General features: G+C 39.6%; 1 protein-coding gene across 1 annotated transcript in view; it reads left to right on the forward strand.

Moving 5' to 3' along the window:
* gnb1a (guanine nucleotide binding protein (G protein), beta polypeptide 1a) overlaps positions 1-12,696 on the forward strand; it is a 33,734-nt gene extending 21,038 nt beyond the window's left edge. Inside the window, exons 2-11 of the mRNA XM_053424335.1 lie at positions 500-606; positions 1,853-1,891; positions 2,164-2,270; positions 4,065-4,128; positions 4,731-4,893; positions 6,210-6,276; positions 6,896-7,097; positions 7,578-7,794; positions 9,779-9,894; positions 10,547-12,696. Of these exons, the coding sequence (XP_053280310.1) occupies positions 550-606; positions 1,853-1,891; positions 2,164-2,270; positions 4,065-4,128; positions 4,731-4,893; positions 6,210-6,276; positions 6,896-7,097; positions 7,578-7,794; positions 9,779-9,885 (1,023 nt within the window). The 5' untranslated portion in view covers positions 500-549 and the 3' untranslated portion in view covers positions 9,886-9,894; positions 10,547-12,696. The remainder of the gene's footprint in view (positions 1-499; positions 607-1,852; positions 1,892-2,163; positions 2,271-4,064; positions 4,129-4,730; positions 4,894-6,209; positions 6,277-6,895; positions 7,098-7,577; positions 7,795-9,778; positions 9,895-10,546) is intronic.
* The last annotated feature ends 876 nt before the right edge of the window (positions 12,697-13,572 follow it).

Here is a 13,572-nt window from a genome sequence, read left to right on the forward strand (position 1 = left end):
GTTATCTGGACTCTTAATCCTTGCTGAAATAAGTCAATAGCTGGGTATGTGTGAGTGGATTTTGGAAACTTGTTTTTTTATATTATTTATCCTTTTCTGCGCTGTTGAGGAATGGTCATCAGCTGCTTAGTGTGGCAAGATGTTTACCCAAGGGTTTAGAGAACCAATTCAACGTCTTCGTCAAAATGTTTATCTTAAGCCTAAGGTAGTGCTTGTTGCTAGGTAACAGTTTCAAGCTGGCAAGGACAAGTCTTGAGCTGTTTAGAAAGTGTTCGGCTATTTTGTGATCCACAGCTTAATTTTTGATGAAAATCTCTGAAAATTCTGGAAGAAGGAGCAAAAATTATCTTCAATATTATATAAATGTAATTTATATTATATTCGACTGTAATAATTCATAGTAAAGAAAAACAGTTTAAAACACAGAAATGCGCATTTTGTGTACATGAAGTGATATATGTGTGTGATGTATGTTGAGCAATTCATTCCTTGTCCCCAGATCAGCAAGAGTCTAGGCGGCGGAGCGAAGCACACCATTAGCAGAGGAAAATGAGTGAACTGGATCAGCTACGCCAGGAGGCTGAGCAGCTCAAGAACCAGATCCGAGTAAGTCCCTCACTGCCTCTTTTCAAATCACACCGGTGTTGAAGAAAACTTACCTTTCATTAAGAAGATTATTTTGCTTCTTCTTCATTAATCCCATAATTAATATATTCAAAACAGTTCAATTTTGTTGTCTTTTCCACTTCAAACACAGGTTTGTTTTCATTACAATACCAAATCATGCGACATTTGATCCAAATAAAAAAATAAAAAACATAACCAGGTCAATAAATATAATGGGCTATGCTAACAAAAATAGCTCTACAGTTGGTGTTTACTATTAAAGTGTAAAATGAGTTCATTTTAACACTTTAACTTAAAACTATGAATAATATATGAACTGTCAACAAAAGTTTACAGTATATTTAAATAAATAAAAATAAATACAAAACACATACACTTTGACTCGTGTCTCTGACTTCGGTGCCTGAGCCAATTGAAGACTGAGGGTCGCTTTTCCATCACTCGGAGACCCCCGTGTCTCCGCGGCTGGGGCTGTCGCAGGCAGGCTTCGACCCGCCTTCATCCCCCAAAATGCAGACGCTTCTGTGAAACCTTTCTCGGCGTGGTCTTCATTCATCCCGCCCCCAGCCTTTCCAAGCCGACCCAGAGCCGGTAGCGGCGCACCGCCACGGAGGAAATGCACCCTGCGCCAGCCAGCGCCGGGGAGAGGTCTCGCGAGGAGATCCTCCCACACCTGCACGGAAGCCCTGACTCACGCGTAACGCGGGCAGCGCAGAGACCAGAGTTTGTCCACCGGCAGTTGCGCCAAACTCATGCGCGGACCCCCGACGGGAGGCGCCCTCCCCGTGAAGGAAGGGGTGGAAGTGTGAGGAGGCGGGAGGAACGAAGACCTTAGTCTTCAATTGGCTCAGGCACCGAAATGAAGCACCGAAATGAAGCACCGAAATCTGCGTTGCATTTCGGTCCGGGTAGGTACCGGTTGTATTGGAACCGGTACCATATTAGAACCGGTTCTCGATACCCAACCCTAGATATAATGCAGATCCCACTGGACTTTCAACTACAACATGATATCAGCCTGTTTGGGAGCATGTTATACATGGAGATAAGTGAAATTGATCAGTGTTGTAATTCGAATACAAGAACCACTACCAACATTATACTTTTTCACTAGTTTGTGCCATTGAAACAACTTGGTTTATTTGTTGATGATGACATTTTCAGGTTTCTGAGGCCTCATTAATTCAATGATATTAAGATTTTGAATCGGTCTGTTGTGTTTCAGGATGCCAGGAAAGCGTGTGCAGATGCTACCCTTTCTCAGGTAAGACATATGTTTTTGCCATGATCCTAACTCATTGTGTATTCTTTCATTATGATAACATGTAACATAGAATATATTAAAACCAAGTGGTTATGTTAGGTTGGGAAGTGGAACACATCCTTTGAAGCCTGCATTTCTTACATTTTTGTCATCTTTAAATCTTGAACAAATAGATGTATCAGCACATCAATGTAATCTACCTGAAGTGTGAATGCAAACAGTAGATTTATTGTGGTTCACCTTTTTTTCCTTCTGATTTTGACCATGTTTAGATCACAGCTAGCATCGACCCTGTTGGTCGAATTCAGATGCGCACTAGACGGACATTGAGGGGGCATCTGGCTAAAATCTATGCCATGCACTGGGGCACTGACTCGAGGTAATTTCATTCAACTCTATCCTGCCCATATCATCCCAGCAACCCATCTCCCTTTGCCCTAAGTGCAGGATATAAAACCGTGCTTGACTGTCTTTGTGCCTGTTACTTTTGCTGAAGGTCCTCGTCCTTCCACAATAGTGCTCTTTGACATTGAGTTACAGTTTTATTTGTTGACATGTGTCCAAAATCGTCTGATTAACATATACTCAGTGCTCCAATATATTTGTACTCATGCAAAAAAGGTGAAGATAGCTGAAAGCACATTAGGCATTCACCAGTTACTCTTCCAGTGTGTTGTGTGTCTATATCTGATGTTTGTGTGCATTGGGGGTGGGGTATGTGGGTAGGGAAAATACTCAAAATGGAGTCAGCCTTTGTCAGAGTTGTGTCTCTGCTGATGGCCAAGGCAGATGAAGCAACACTCCTCACTTCACGTAAAGCTCTTTTCCCTGGAGTTGTATACACCTCTCACCTCAGCAACCATCAACTTAATCACTGTGGGGCCTGGTGTGTGTCAGTCCACAGAGAGGCCTTTGCAAACTGCCATGTCGCCTCCTCATTCTCTGTCATATACCGAAGAAAAAATGGTAGCACTTTTTTTAATCCACTGTCAACTTTACTCGCTTGTTTGTTTCTTCTGTTATTCTTTCACCTCAGAGGAGTAGGGGTATTTATTAAACTACCCGCTGAGATTCAGTCACCCAGAAAGAAGGTCACACAAAGATGTTTTGACCCTTCATGTTGTCTGGGCTAAGTCAGATATTGTTAGCCACAGCGGAGACACAACCTGAATTGGACTGGGATGGGTTTCCACTTTGAGAAAGAACCCCATCAGTTAGTTTCCACTTTCCCACAATAGCCAATTGTATAATATTGGTGGAGGACCCCACAGCTACACAAATATATATCTTAAAATGAATGTATGACACTGATTGTAGTTGTTAAATGGTTTATTGTTGGTTGCCCAAACTTTTTATGGTCATGGTGTCAAATGAAGGAAACAAGAACTATCGTTCATCTTTTCAGCATGACATCCCCTTTGAGAACAGCTCGCAGAGAATTGCACCAGACATTAAATATATAGGGTCTAATCGAAGTTTACTTACAGGCTGCAAAAGATGAAACTTGATTTTCTTCTATACCGGAATTTCCAGCACAAACCTTTCTCTCAGTGGCCAATTATCCTGCTAAAGTGAGCACATGTGAGCGAGTTCCTGGCAGCCTGGTAGTTAAGATGTGCGTAGTCCCACCAGACATTGGTGTGTTCACTCCTTCCTTTTCCTTTGTGCATTGGGACCGTTACTGTGGTTACTCTTGTTGGATTCACCCAGATAGTGTAGCCACAGGTACCTGAGATTCTAATCTAGAAAGCAAAAACAGGGGTTGTAATGAGCCCTATACAAATAAATGCACGTATTGTGCAGTGTTTCCTGAATGTTTGGGGCAAATAAATATTGAAAGGCGGGAGAAAAAGCTCTTGAAAGTAATTTGTGTGCCTCATCTCTCTAGATCATTTGTTTTCAGGATTAGCGCTCTCCATCCTATGTAATACTGTGATGTTGATGCACCCTCAGCTTTGAAATAAAGCTGTTTACCAAAACATATCCATAACAGAATAAGATGAAAAACGCGTTTGTTTTGTCTAATATAGTGAAGTGGGAATTAATCGGACACTAACTACATGCTGTCATTGTTTTCTGCTGTTTCAAACTGAGATGAAACTTTTCCTGAGGTTTGAATGTAATACTCATCTGAAATGTATAATTTGAGCTGTCTTGTCTTTCTTTTAATCAGGCTTTTGGTCAGCGCCTCTCAGGATGGCAAGCTTATTATCTGGGACAGCTACACCACAAACAAGGTAACATAAAAAACACATCCAAATGAACTGAAACAACTGCAGTGGCCTGCAATGTTTGTATTCTTTTCTTTCACTGTTATTTAATTGGTCAGCTTGTCCAACGGAAGATGGTTCTGTAACCGACAAGCCAGTTTAGGTTTACATTATTATAATGTTAAAATCAATCGTAAATCTTACCAAACACGTATTTGCAGTGGTACGAGTAACGGATTAAAAAAAGTGAAACCCACTTGAGTTACAAGATTTGACTTTATATGGTCTAAACATTGCAAGTGTGTATTGATTGTAGTGTATTGTGGTTGACTTTCACCATATTTCCACTTGGTTTGGTAAATTGTTCTCTGGTGAACCATCATTTTACCAGTTCATTAGAATTAGCCATTACTCCCACATTTCTGGCTGCTGGTTTTAGTTCGATTAATCGCTGACTTCATTATAAAACAAGTTTGACTGTGCCAGGTAATGCTATTTACAGTGACCATTGTGCCCTTGAAAGGTTAAGTTAATATTGTGGACAGACTTTGTCACATGTCCTCACCTCTCTCTCTCTCCCATCTGTCACTGCATACTATCTAATATTAAATCTTCCTCCTCTCTTCCAGGTCCACGCCATCCCGTTGCGCTCCTCCTGGGTGATGACGTGCGCCTATGCCCCCTCTGGGAACTACGTCGCCTGTGGAGGCCTAGACAACATCTGCTCCATCTACAACCTGAAGACCCGTGAGGGAAATGTTCGTGTCAGCCGTGAGCTGGCTGGGCACACAGGTAAACTGCACACATCCATTAGCACGAGCCCCTTTCATCAGGCACAGGATATTTTAAAGGCCAGATAAATCTATCAATAGTTCACATTTGTACCGATGTGCTCAATATCTCCTGCGTTTCCCTCAGAAGTCTCCAGTTCAAAAAGATTCTGTAAATCATGGGGCAATAAATCACGTCTTTTGATCCTTGTTTCACAGAGTTTTGTTTAATTAATGCCTCAATCCAGAAAGTTTATGAGAATACGTAATAATCAAAACTAATGGCAATGTCCGGCCTCAGGCATCACAGACTGGAAAGGAGGGTCCTAAGTCAGCAGCAACAAAAAAACAAGCCTTAATCCTCCATTAAGGAATACTGATTTCTCCAGATTGGTCACTGAAACATGAAGATGTTTAAGAAGTTATTTGATTTCAGAAACTAATGTTAAGTGTACTCTAAGATCTGCACACTTTATCTTGGTCGTTGAAAGTAAGAAGTACTTTTAGTTTCAGTTTGATCATGTGCACTACGACAAGACAGGTACACAGAAGGTACAAAATGGCACGACGGAGCGCTCAACCTATATGTAGCTTGCATTTCACACTTTTAGATGTCTTTCTTTGGGTGGAGACGAGACCAAATAACAGCTGATTTGGGATAATAGTGATTTTAGCTTTTGACAGGTAATAAGAATGGGAGACATTACCTGGGCCAATGAGAGCATTTAACTCATTTTTAATTTTAAGTCCTCCTCCAGACAACCAGTCAAATGTAAGCAGTTCTATTATTAGCTGATCTGCAGTGTGTTCTTTTTTTCCCCCCATTGTCAACCCCATGTGCTTGTGTAACCTTGATTATTTTCACATCTAAAAGATGCCAGTCACATGGTGCGTCTGTCTCTTTATAAAACAGGAGCTGGTTGAGCCGTAGCCCAGCTCACACTAATGAAAGTGTTGAGCCTGTAGACAAGGAGCATTCATCTGATCAGTGTCACATGATGCAGGAAGTGTGTCAGCATTTTAGTTCTAGTTCCCTCACTCTGGGGGGTGGTGGTGGTGGTGGTGGTGGGGGGGGGGGGGGGGGGGGGTAATATACTCTCAGCCTGCTAGTAAAAGATGAACCATGGAAGCAAGAAAGGAATTAGTTATCTTACAGCTGTTTTCTGTTTCTGGCAGCGAGTCAGTCGATTCATCTCCACCACATTTAGAGAGACAGAGCGAGTGATGATGTTTTCGAGTAGGATTTCTCTCTCTGTGCAGACAGTGAGGAAATTAAGCCTGTGCCTCTTAATATTACAGAAAAGCTGGTCCATCGTCAATGTGTGTGATTCCTTACAGGTTACCTGTCCTGCTGTCGCTTCCTGGATGACAACCAGATTGTCACCAGCTCTGGAGACACCACCTGGTGAGTTGTGATACTGCATCCAGTTCAGTTTGCAATAACACCGCCACATTTTTGGACCCCAAAATTTACTCTTTAACAGTGTTTTGTCCTAAATTTTAACTCTGTAAACTCCAGCACTAATCAGCCCATCTTTTTGATTTAAGAGCTCCCCAAAACACTCTTCCAGTGTTGCATTTTAGTTGTTAATTATATCTTAGTCACAGAAGCTAGACAAGTAATTCTTGGCTTAAAAAATTATTCTGGCCTTGATATAATAATATAACATGGGTTTTATAAGAACATTTTAAAAGAATTGCCCTTTTTAGATTTTTATACCTTTTTAAAAAGAGTGTGTGTCCTGGAGCCGTTAATCTCCAGCAAAATAGTGACGATATAAGTCAATACTTCCCTTAATTTGAAATGACCCGTATGTATTAATGTTGTGATGTTTGTTTGCTAACATTGTCTGCCATAGAGATACCTTTTTACCTTGTTCAAGAACATTTTAAACCCAAAATGTTGTAACCTTCTGGATTATAATGACTTAATAGAGTTTCAGTTTCCCTCTTGATCTTGATCTCCAGGTGTAGATTTTATGTGTCCCCGGAAATTTGAGGATGTTTGTATTATTTTCCTCCAGCGCTCTGTGGGACATTGAGACTGGTCAGCAGACAACTACATTTGCTGGTCACACCGGTGATGTCATGAGTCTCTCTCTGGCACCCGACACCAGGCTGTTTGTGTCTGGAGCCTGCGATGCCTCTGCCAAGCTCTGGGACATCAGAGAAGGAATGTGCCGACAGACCTTCACTGGCCACGAGTCAGACATCAACGCCATCTGCGTAAGGCCACACACATGCACAAACTCACACATATCAAGGTCTCACGTTTCTAGACATTCAAGACACATCATGTCAGAGTAACTAGGTTCTTAAGGTCTTGTCCAAGTAAATTCACAAGTTTTATAATCAAATTGCAAAGAAAGATTCCAGATTCTTTGAGTCAGGTATTGATGCCTGTTCCACTGCATTTCAGTGTTTTTCTTTTTTTCTTGCATAACTGACACCAAATTCTTTAAATGAATTTGAATTAAAGTTTTCTGCAGAAAAATATTACATAGGAGTTCATAGTAGGTAGAGAATTGTTCTAAAGAAATACTAATTCATGTACTTAAAATTGAATAATACCTTTAAAATAACCTCAGGATAATAACTGTAATCACAGTGTGTGCAATATTCTACAGTCATTTTAAGGTAAAATATTTATATGTGATGACATGCATGTATCGACAACTAAAACATCTATTCTCACCTTTGTTGCAGTTCTTCCCCAATGGCAACGCCTTTGCCACGGGCTCAGACGATGCTACCTGCCGACTGTTTGACCTGCGTGCTGACCAGGAGCTGATGATTTACTCACATGACAACATCATCTGCGGTATCACCTCCGTGGCATTCTCAAAGAGTGGCCGCCTACTGCTGGCCGGCTACGACGATTTCAACTGCAACGTCTGGGACACTTTGAAGGCCGACCGTGCAGGTAAGCCACCACACAGGGCTGAAGAACCGAGCTAAAGGAATGTGCTGACCTGACGGACTTCTCCATAGCACATCAAAAACATATAAGATAGAACGTTGATATGAGACATGTTGTAGGTGAATGAGCCTCATCTCAAACAAAAATCCACCCACCTTCAAACCAGCAAAAATATGAAATTATTTTTACTTGCTTCATGATGCAAAAGAACACACTGCAGATCAGCTAATAATAGAACTGCTTACATTTGACTTGTGGTCATACGGAAATTGACCAAGGTTTCATTTTCATCCTACCACAGTCTCTTTTGATCAAAGTTAAGCAATGCCTTAAGAAGATATATGCTTTACTACTTTAATATATGCGACTATAATATTATACAATGGTGAACACTTTAGAATAGTTTGTTGTGGAGCTGTTTTTAATGTCATTAAAGTTTCGAATTAAAGTACCATAAATTATATTTTGAGGAGACGATACAAGAAAATCTCTCAAGACCCTGAATATGCAACAGGATACAGTCGACCAGCAGGAAATCAGTGGAGTCTCTGAAGGAGCTGCAGGGCTCCATGGCTGCGATCGGAGAGACAAGCACACAACAACCCTTGCCTGGCAGCTTCACAAGTTGCCGCTTTATGCCTCTTTAAAAAAAACTCACATGACATGTGGACGACTGCTTGCTCGAAGGCAACTCTGAGAAACACTGGGAAAGAGAGTGGAGGAAACTTTAGTGGTGTGATTACACAGAAGTTAGCTTCTTGGTGCTCGTACTAAGTAGAGATTTAGTTGCAAATCAAACATCACACATTAAGCAGAAAGCACAACTCCAGCACCGTTCTCCCAGCACCAGACCTCAAGGCTTGTAAAAAGTAGAGGTTAACATCTTGAATTTTATTAATTTATTAAATTTATTTTTATTTGTATAGTGCCAAAGAATGTCACTTTTTCTATTTACCGAGTGTAGTGAGTAAAAGTTATTGACTTATAAAGATGCAGCAGCAGGGCTGGGGAATTTGTGCGTTGTACACACTAAATATACATTTTTTACATTATTGACACACTAAGGATTTTCTTAATAATGGTTGAAGCCATATTTTCATGTAGCACGTCTAGCTTACATCACAGCAAACTTGGGGCTTCTTTTTGTGCAACACACAACTCTAATAACACCACTTGCGACGACCTTTTACCAAATAGCAGACGGTCACACGTGGAATAAATATACAGGTGATGTTTGTATGAATTTGTGTTAGCTGTATTGTACGATATATTTTGGTAGTTGTGTTTTCGGTGTCATCAGATGCAAACTACAGCAGACTAGATGAGGGCCGTCCTCTGCACAAGTGACAACCATCATTTTTTTAACAAACCAATCTACTTCATTAGAGTCCAATTTTGACACAGGAGTTTGTAAATGTTTATTTCAAGAGAGAGTATGAAAGGCATGAATATACACCTGGGAGAACAGCAAGCGTCACCTGCTCCAGCAGTGAGGAGCACCTGTGGAGGCATGAATTCTTTACAGCTATTGACTGCTTTGTGGGATAGGGATCAGAGGGGACCCGCATCTGAGCTACCTATTTCAAATACAATACAAACACACACACACATACACACACACTCACTTTATCTATCAGCGGGTGGATATAGATTATCAGCATATTGGGTCAATATAAGAATGGAATAACTGTCCCAAAGCTTCTATGGTGTCATGTGACTCTTTTTGATTCTAAACAAACAACTAAAACATGTCAGCCTGGTCATTGTCACAACTCTGGGTGTCCTGATCCTGCCTCACAAAGTCTATATTTCCCTCATATTTCCACAAACAAAAAATGTATATAGAAATGCTTATTTATTTTAATTCTTTATTTGTGTGTCTTATGGAAATCCTGTCATTCGGTCTTCACAGCTATAAGTAACCTAGCATGTATCCTTAGAACAGAACAGAGTTGTCGCTGTCACTCAGACTCTGCTGTCTCTGTAGGTGTCCTGGCCGGTCACGATAACCGGGTGAGCTGCTTGGGTGTGACTGACGACGGCATGGCAGTTGCAACAGGGTCCTGGGACAGCTTCCTCAAGATCTGGAACTAGAGTCTGAAGGTGAGTGAGCCGGGAGGAAGGTTTTATGGTGAGCAGCAGTGGCCGGCTGTCAGAGAAACGGTTACAGCACGGAGCCTCAAATAGAGTTTTCATTTACTGCCATCTGGGGGTTGGGAATGAAGGTGCAACCATTTAATCATGAATTGAAACCAAACCTAAAGAAAAATGTCACAACTGCAATTTTAGTGGAGTTATATTACCTGAGCGGCCTTGTGTTGAATTTCACTGGATTTTAAGTTGTTTTGATCCAGTTAGATGTTTTTCTTTTGATTTGCAGTGACAGTTTCTGTCTGCTCTTTTCTCAAATCTCAGAATAACTTGACGCTGTAGATGAAATTCTTCATTTTCAAAATGACTGAAAAAATATATAAGCATTTTCCTACAGTTTGTGAATATTTGTAAGGTTTATTCACATATGGACAACCATAACTGAGTTTTCTCGATTACAGGCACATGAACATAACAAATCGGGTCGCTAGCCCAGTCAATGTAACCCAACCCCAAGTATTGTTTCAGAATTATTGTCTCAACCAAGCTTGATTGCAAACATGATCAATGCACGATTGAACAGTTTTACAGTTGTCTGGTGATAAATTATATATGCTGAAAAATTGTAATAATATTTTAATTGTTTTTTTCTTTGCTTTTCCAGGTGGCATCCGGACTCCAAATTTGAGTGGAAGACCATTCCAACATCACAATGTTCAATTTTATTGCATATCCAATCTTTTAAAAAAAAACACCATGATACTGACTCCAAACACCCCAAAAAACTATCAAGGGCAAAAATTCTCTATCTCTCGCTCTCTCTATATCTCTCTCTATCTATCTATCTCTCTCTCCTTCTCATTTAAAAGAGCACAATTGTCTGTCACTCATTCAGCTACAAAAAAAACAAACAAAAAAAGTGGAGGAATTAAGTGGTTTCTAAATGGAATGGAGGGGGAAATTGTGCATTCCTCCCATGACAATGGTCTGATATTCTAGTAAGTGAAAAAACAAACTTCCCACCACCGCTGCCGCCACCAAGCAAACATGCCCTGCGTCCTCATTATACACAGGTCAGGTCTGAGTGAAGGTTATTACATGACAGTGATCTAACTCTTAATAGCTTTTTGTCCATGGTTATTTTTGTTTGTTGTTTTCATGATTATTTTTTGTTAAAGAGGCGTAGATCAGTGAACTGTCAGTTAATGTTTAAAATAAGGATCAAAGCTTTGTTTTATTTCTTAGTCTTTACACATTTTAGAGTGTTTTAAGTTGAAAAGTAAAAGAACCTCCAGATCATGTCCTTTTAAATCCAGCTTTATCCCACTGGAGAACAAAGCGAGAGAATTGAGCTTCAACAGGGAGTCCTCAAGCCACTTCTGGCCCTTCTGTATATTTAGTCCCATGATACTTTTACTGTTTCTTTTTTCCAGTGTAGTCCACAAATCTTTGTTTGCACAAAAATTTAACTTTGCATATATAGAATAATGTCTAAAGGAAAAAAAAGTTAACTAACCAAGCACATGCTGTTTATGATAATGAATGCTCGTTTTTAAAACGAAAAACTACAAAAAAAAATACAAACCATTTTAACCATTCTTACACCTTTTTGTCTGGCGACAGTGTAGAATAATTAAATGAAGATTAACCCATTGGATCATAATCCACCCTGCCCCCTTATTCATTTTTTTCTCCCTTGATTTAGTTTAGTTTTCCTGGTTTCTGTTGCCCGTGGTTGAGACCGGTGATGTGATTTGGTCAGGTCGGTTGTACCTCCACTTTCGCCCGGTTGCAATCCGGACGTTTCTCTTTTAACAGAGGTGCCCATTCCGTGCTTGGAAATGCAGTTACTACTCTGTGAATGACATGTTGTATAAATCAATGTTTGAAAATAATGATATTGAAACTTTTTAAGTTAAAAACGAGAAAAAAAAGATTTTGGTTGTCTGCCATGGGTGGGTTATCTCTTAGAATCGCATGCTGTAGAATTGCTTAAAAAGGTGCATATGAAATTGAGTCCTTAGATGTTTTTCTTTAAGAAAATAACCTGTTGAATATATCAATACAATGGTATTTATATTTTTCTTTTGTTTTTTTTTTTTTCTTTTCTTTTTCTTTTCCCTTTTTTGGCTACTCCGTGCATACATGATTCAACTAAAATGTCAAAGCTATGCACTTGAGAAGCAAACCCTGCAACATAAACGGTTACTTGGTCCATACTTGGGAGGGATTCCACAAATTAAGAAGTAACGTCAATGTTTAAATTGTACACACATGCATACGTACATTCATTCACCTTAAACATACACAATCTCAAATGGAACAAATAAATTTTCATTCCTACTGTAGCAAACAAAATTCCACTTACAAGAAAAACATTTTATAACAGGTTTTTTTCTGTCCTTTAATAAAAAAAAAAAAAAAAATCTTGCAGCAATTGAATGGCAGAATTTTCTGTTGTTCCCTTCTCCTTGTAAACAGAGACGCTCTTTCTTTAGCAGTAGTGACATTTTTTTCCATTCTGTTTTTTCTCTGGGACATTCTGTACAAAAAATGTGCTGTAATTGTGCGTTAGGCCTGGAGTTGGCAAAAAATAAAACAAAATAAAAATATTAAAATTTTATTAAAATTCCCTTTCCTTTTCTCTCTTTCTCCATCAAATAACTGTAGAGCTCTGCACCCCCACTGTTCCCTTTTCACCTTTTGTATTTAATTTTAAAGTCAGTCAGTGTACAACCGAAAGCTGGATGCAAGATAGAAACTATATTAAAATGTACTGTTATTTAAGATGTAATAAAAAGCAGTTTGAGATGACCTACTGTGTTGAGTGTGATTCACTTAGAGCGGTTCCCACTGAAGCTAGAATGTTGCAGACTGTTTCCTTGTAATTATGTTCAAGTCAAATAAAGAATTTCTTATCCACCGTTGAATCAGCCTGACTCCTCTGTGCAGTCGTTTGCAATGTTTCCCTTTGCACCAAGGTTGCCATGGAGCGTTTAGATGTCTAGAGATGTCTATTTTCTCTGCCAGGACAGAGACTCAGGCCAGTGACCGTCTTATAGCTGAACCCTGTCAAACGCAGTGTGTCTGGATTAATGTTCTTCAGTTTGAAATCATCCACTGCCTTTTCCGCCCTCTAATCAAGAAAGGTACCAATGGAAATTTTTATTATGAAACCAAATTTAAAAATTATATTTATGTAGAGTTGAGTGTACCAAACTCTTAAGGAAAGATTTGACTTATTTGCTTTTTCTAAACTTCACATTTAATTATCACATAGTACTCCCCAATAATAGTGTATGATCCTTATTTGGTGAGCATGTAACATGGTATTTAAACGGTGTGTTAAATGATCACATCAAAAACTCATGTTAACCAGCATTTTCAAAAATGAAGGGAAAGAAAAGAACCACCCTCCCTAAATCAGATCCTGCACAAAGTGTCACCATGGTGGACTCATTGGTTAAATGTTGAGAAATCACCATGCTTATCTGAAATATTCATAGAAGGTTCGATTATTGATTACAGTTGTTTACTCTGCCATGGTTCTTAACAGATTTCAGTCACCTCATTCCTCTCCACTTAAACGTGCATGTCAGTGACAAACAATGAACAGCGAGCGGTTGTTATTAATAATACTTATTTATACACAAGATCACATCTTTGAATCATAAATGCACCATTCTGTGA

Source organism: Pleuronectes platessa, chromosome 6 (genome assembly GCF_947347685.1).
Source record: "Pleuronectes platessa chromosome 6, fPlePla1.1, whole genome shotgun sequence".
NCBI classification, from domain to species: domain Eukaryota; kingdom Metazoa; phylum Chordata; class Actinopteri; order Pleuronectiformes; family Pleuronectidae; genus Pleuronectes; species Pleuronectes platessa.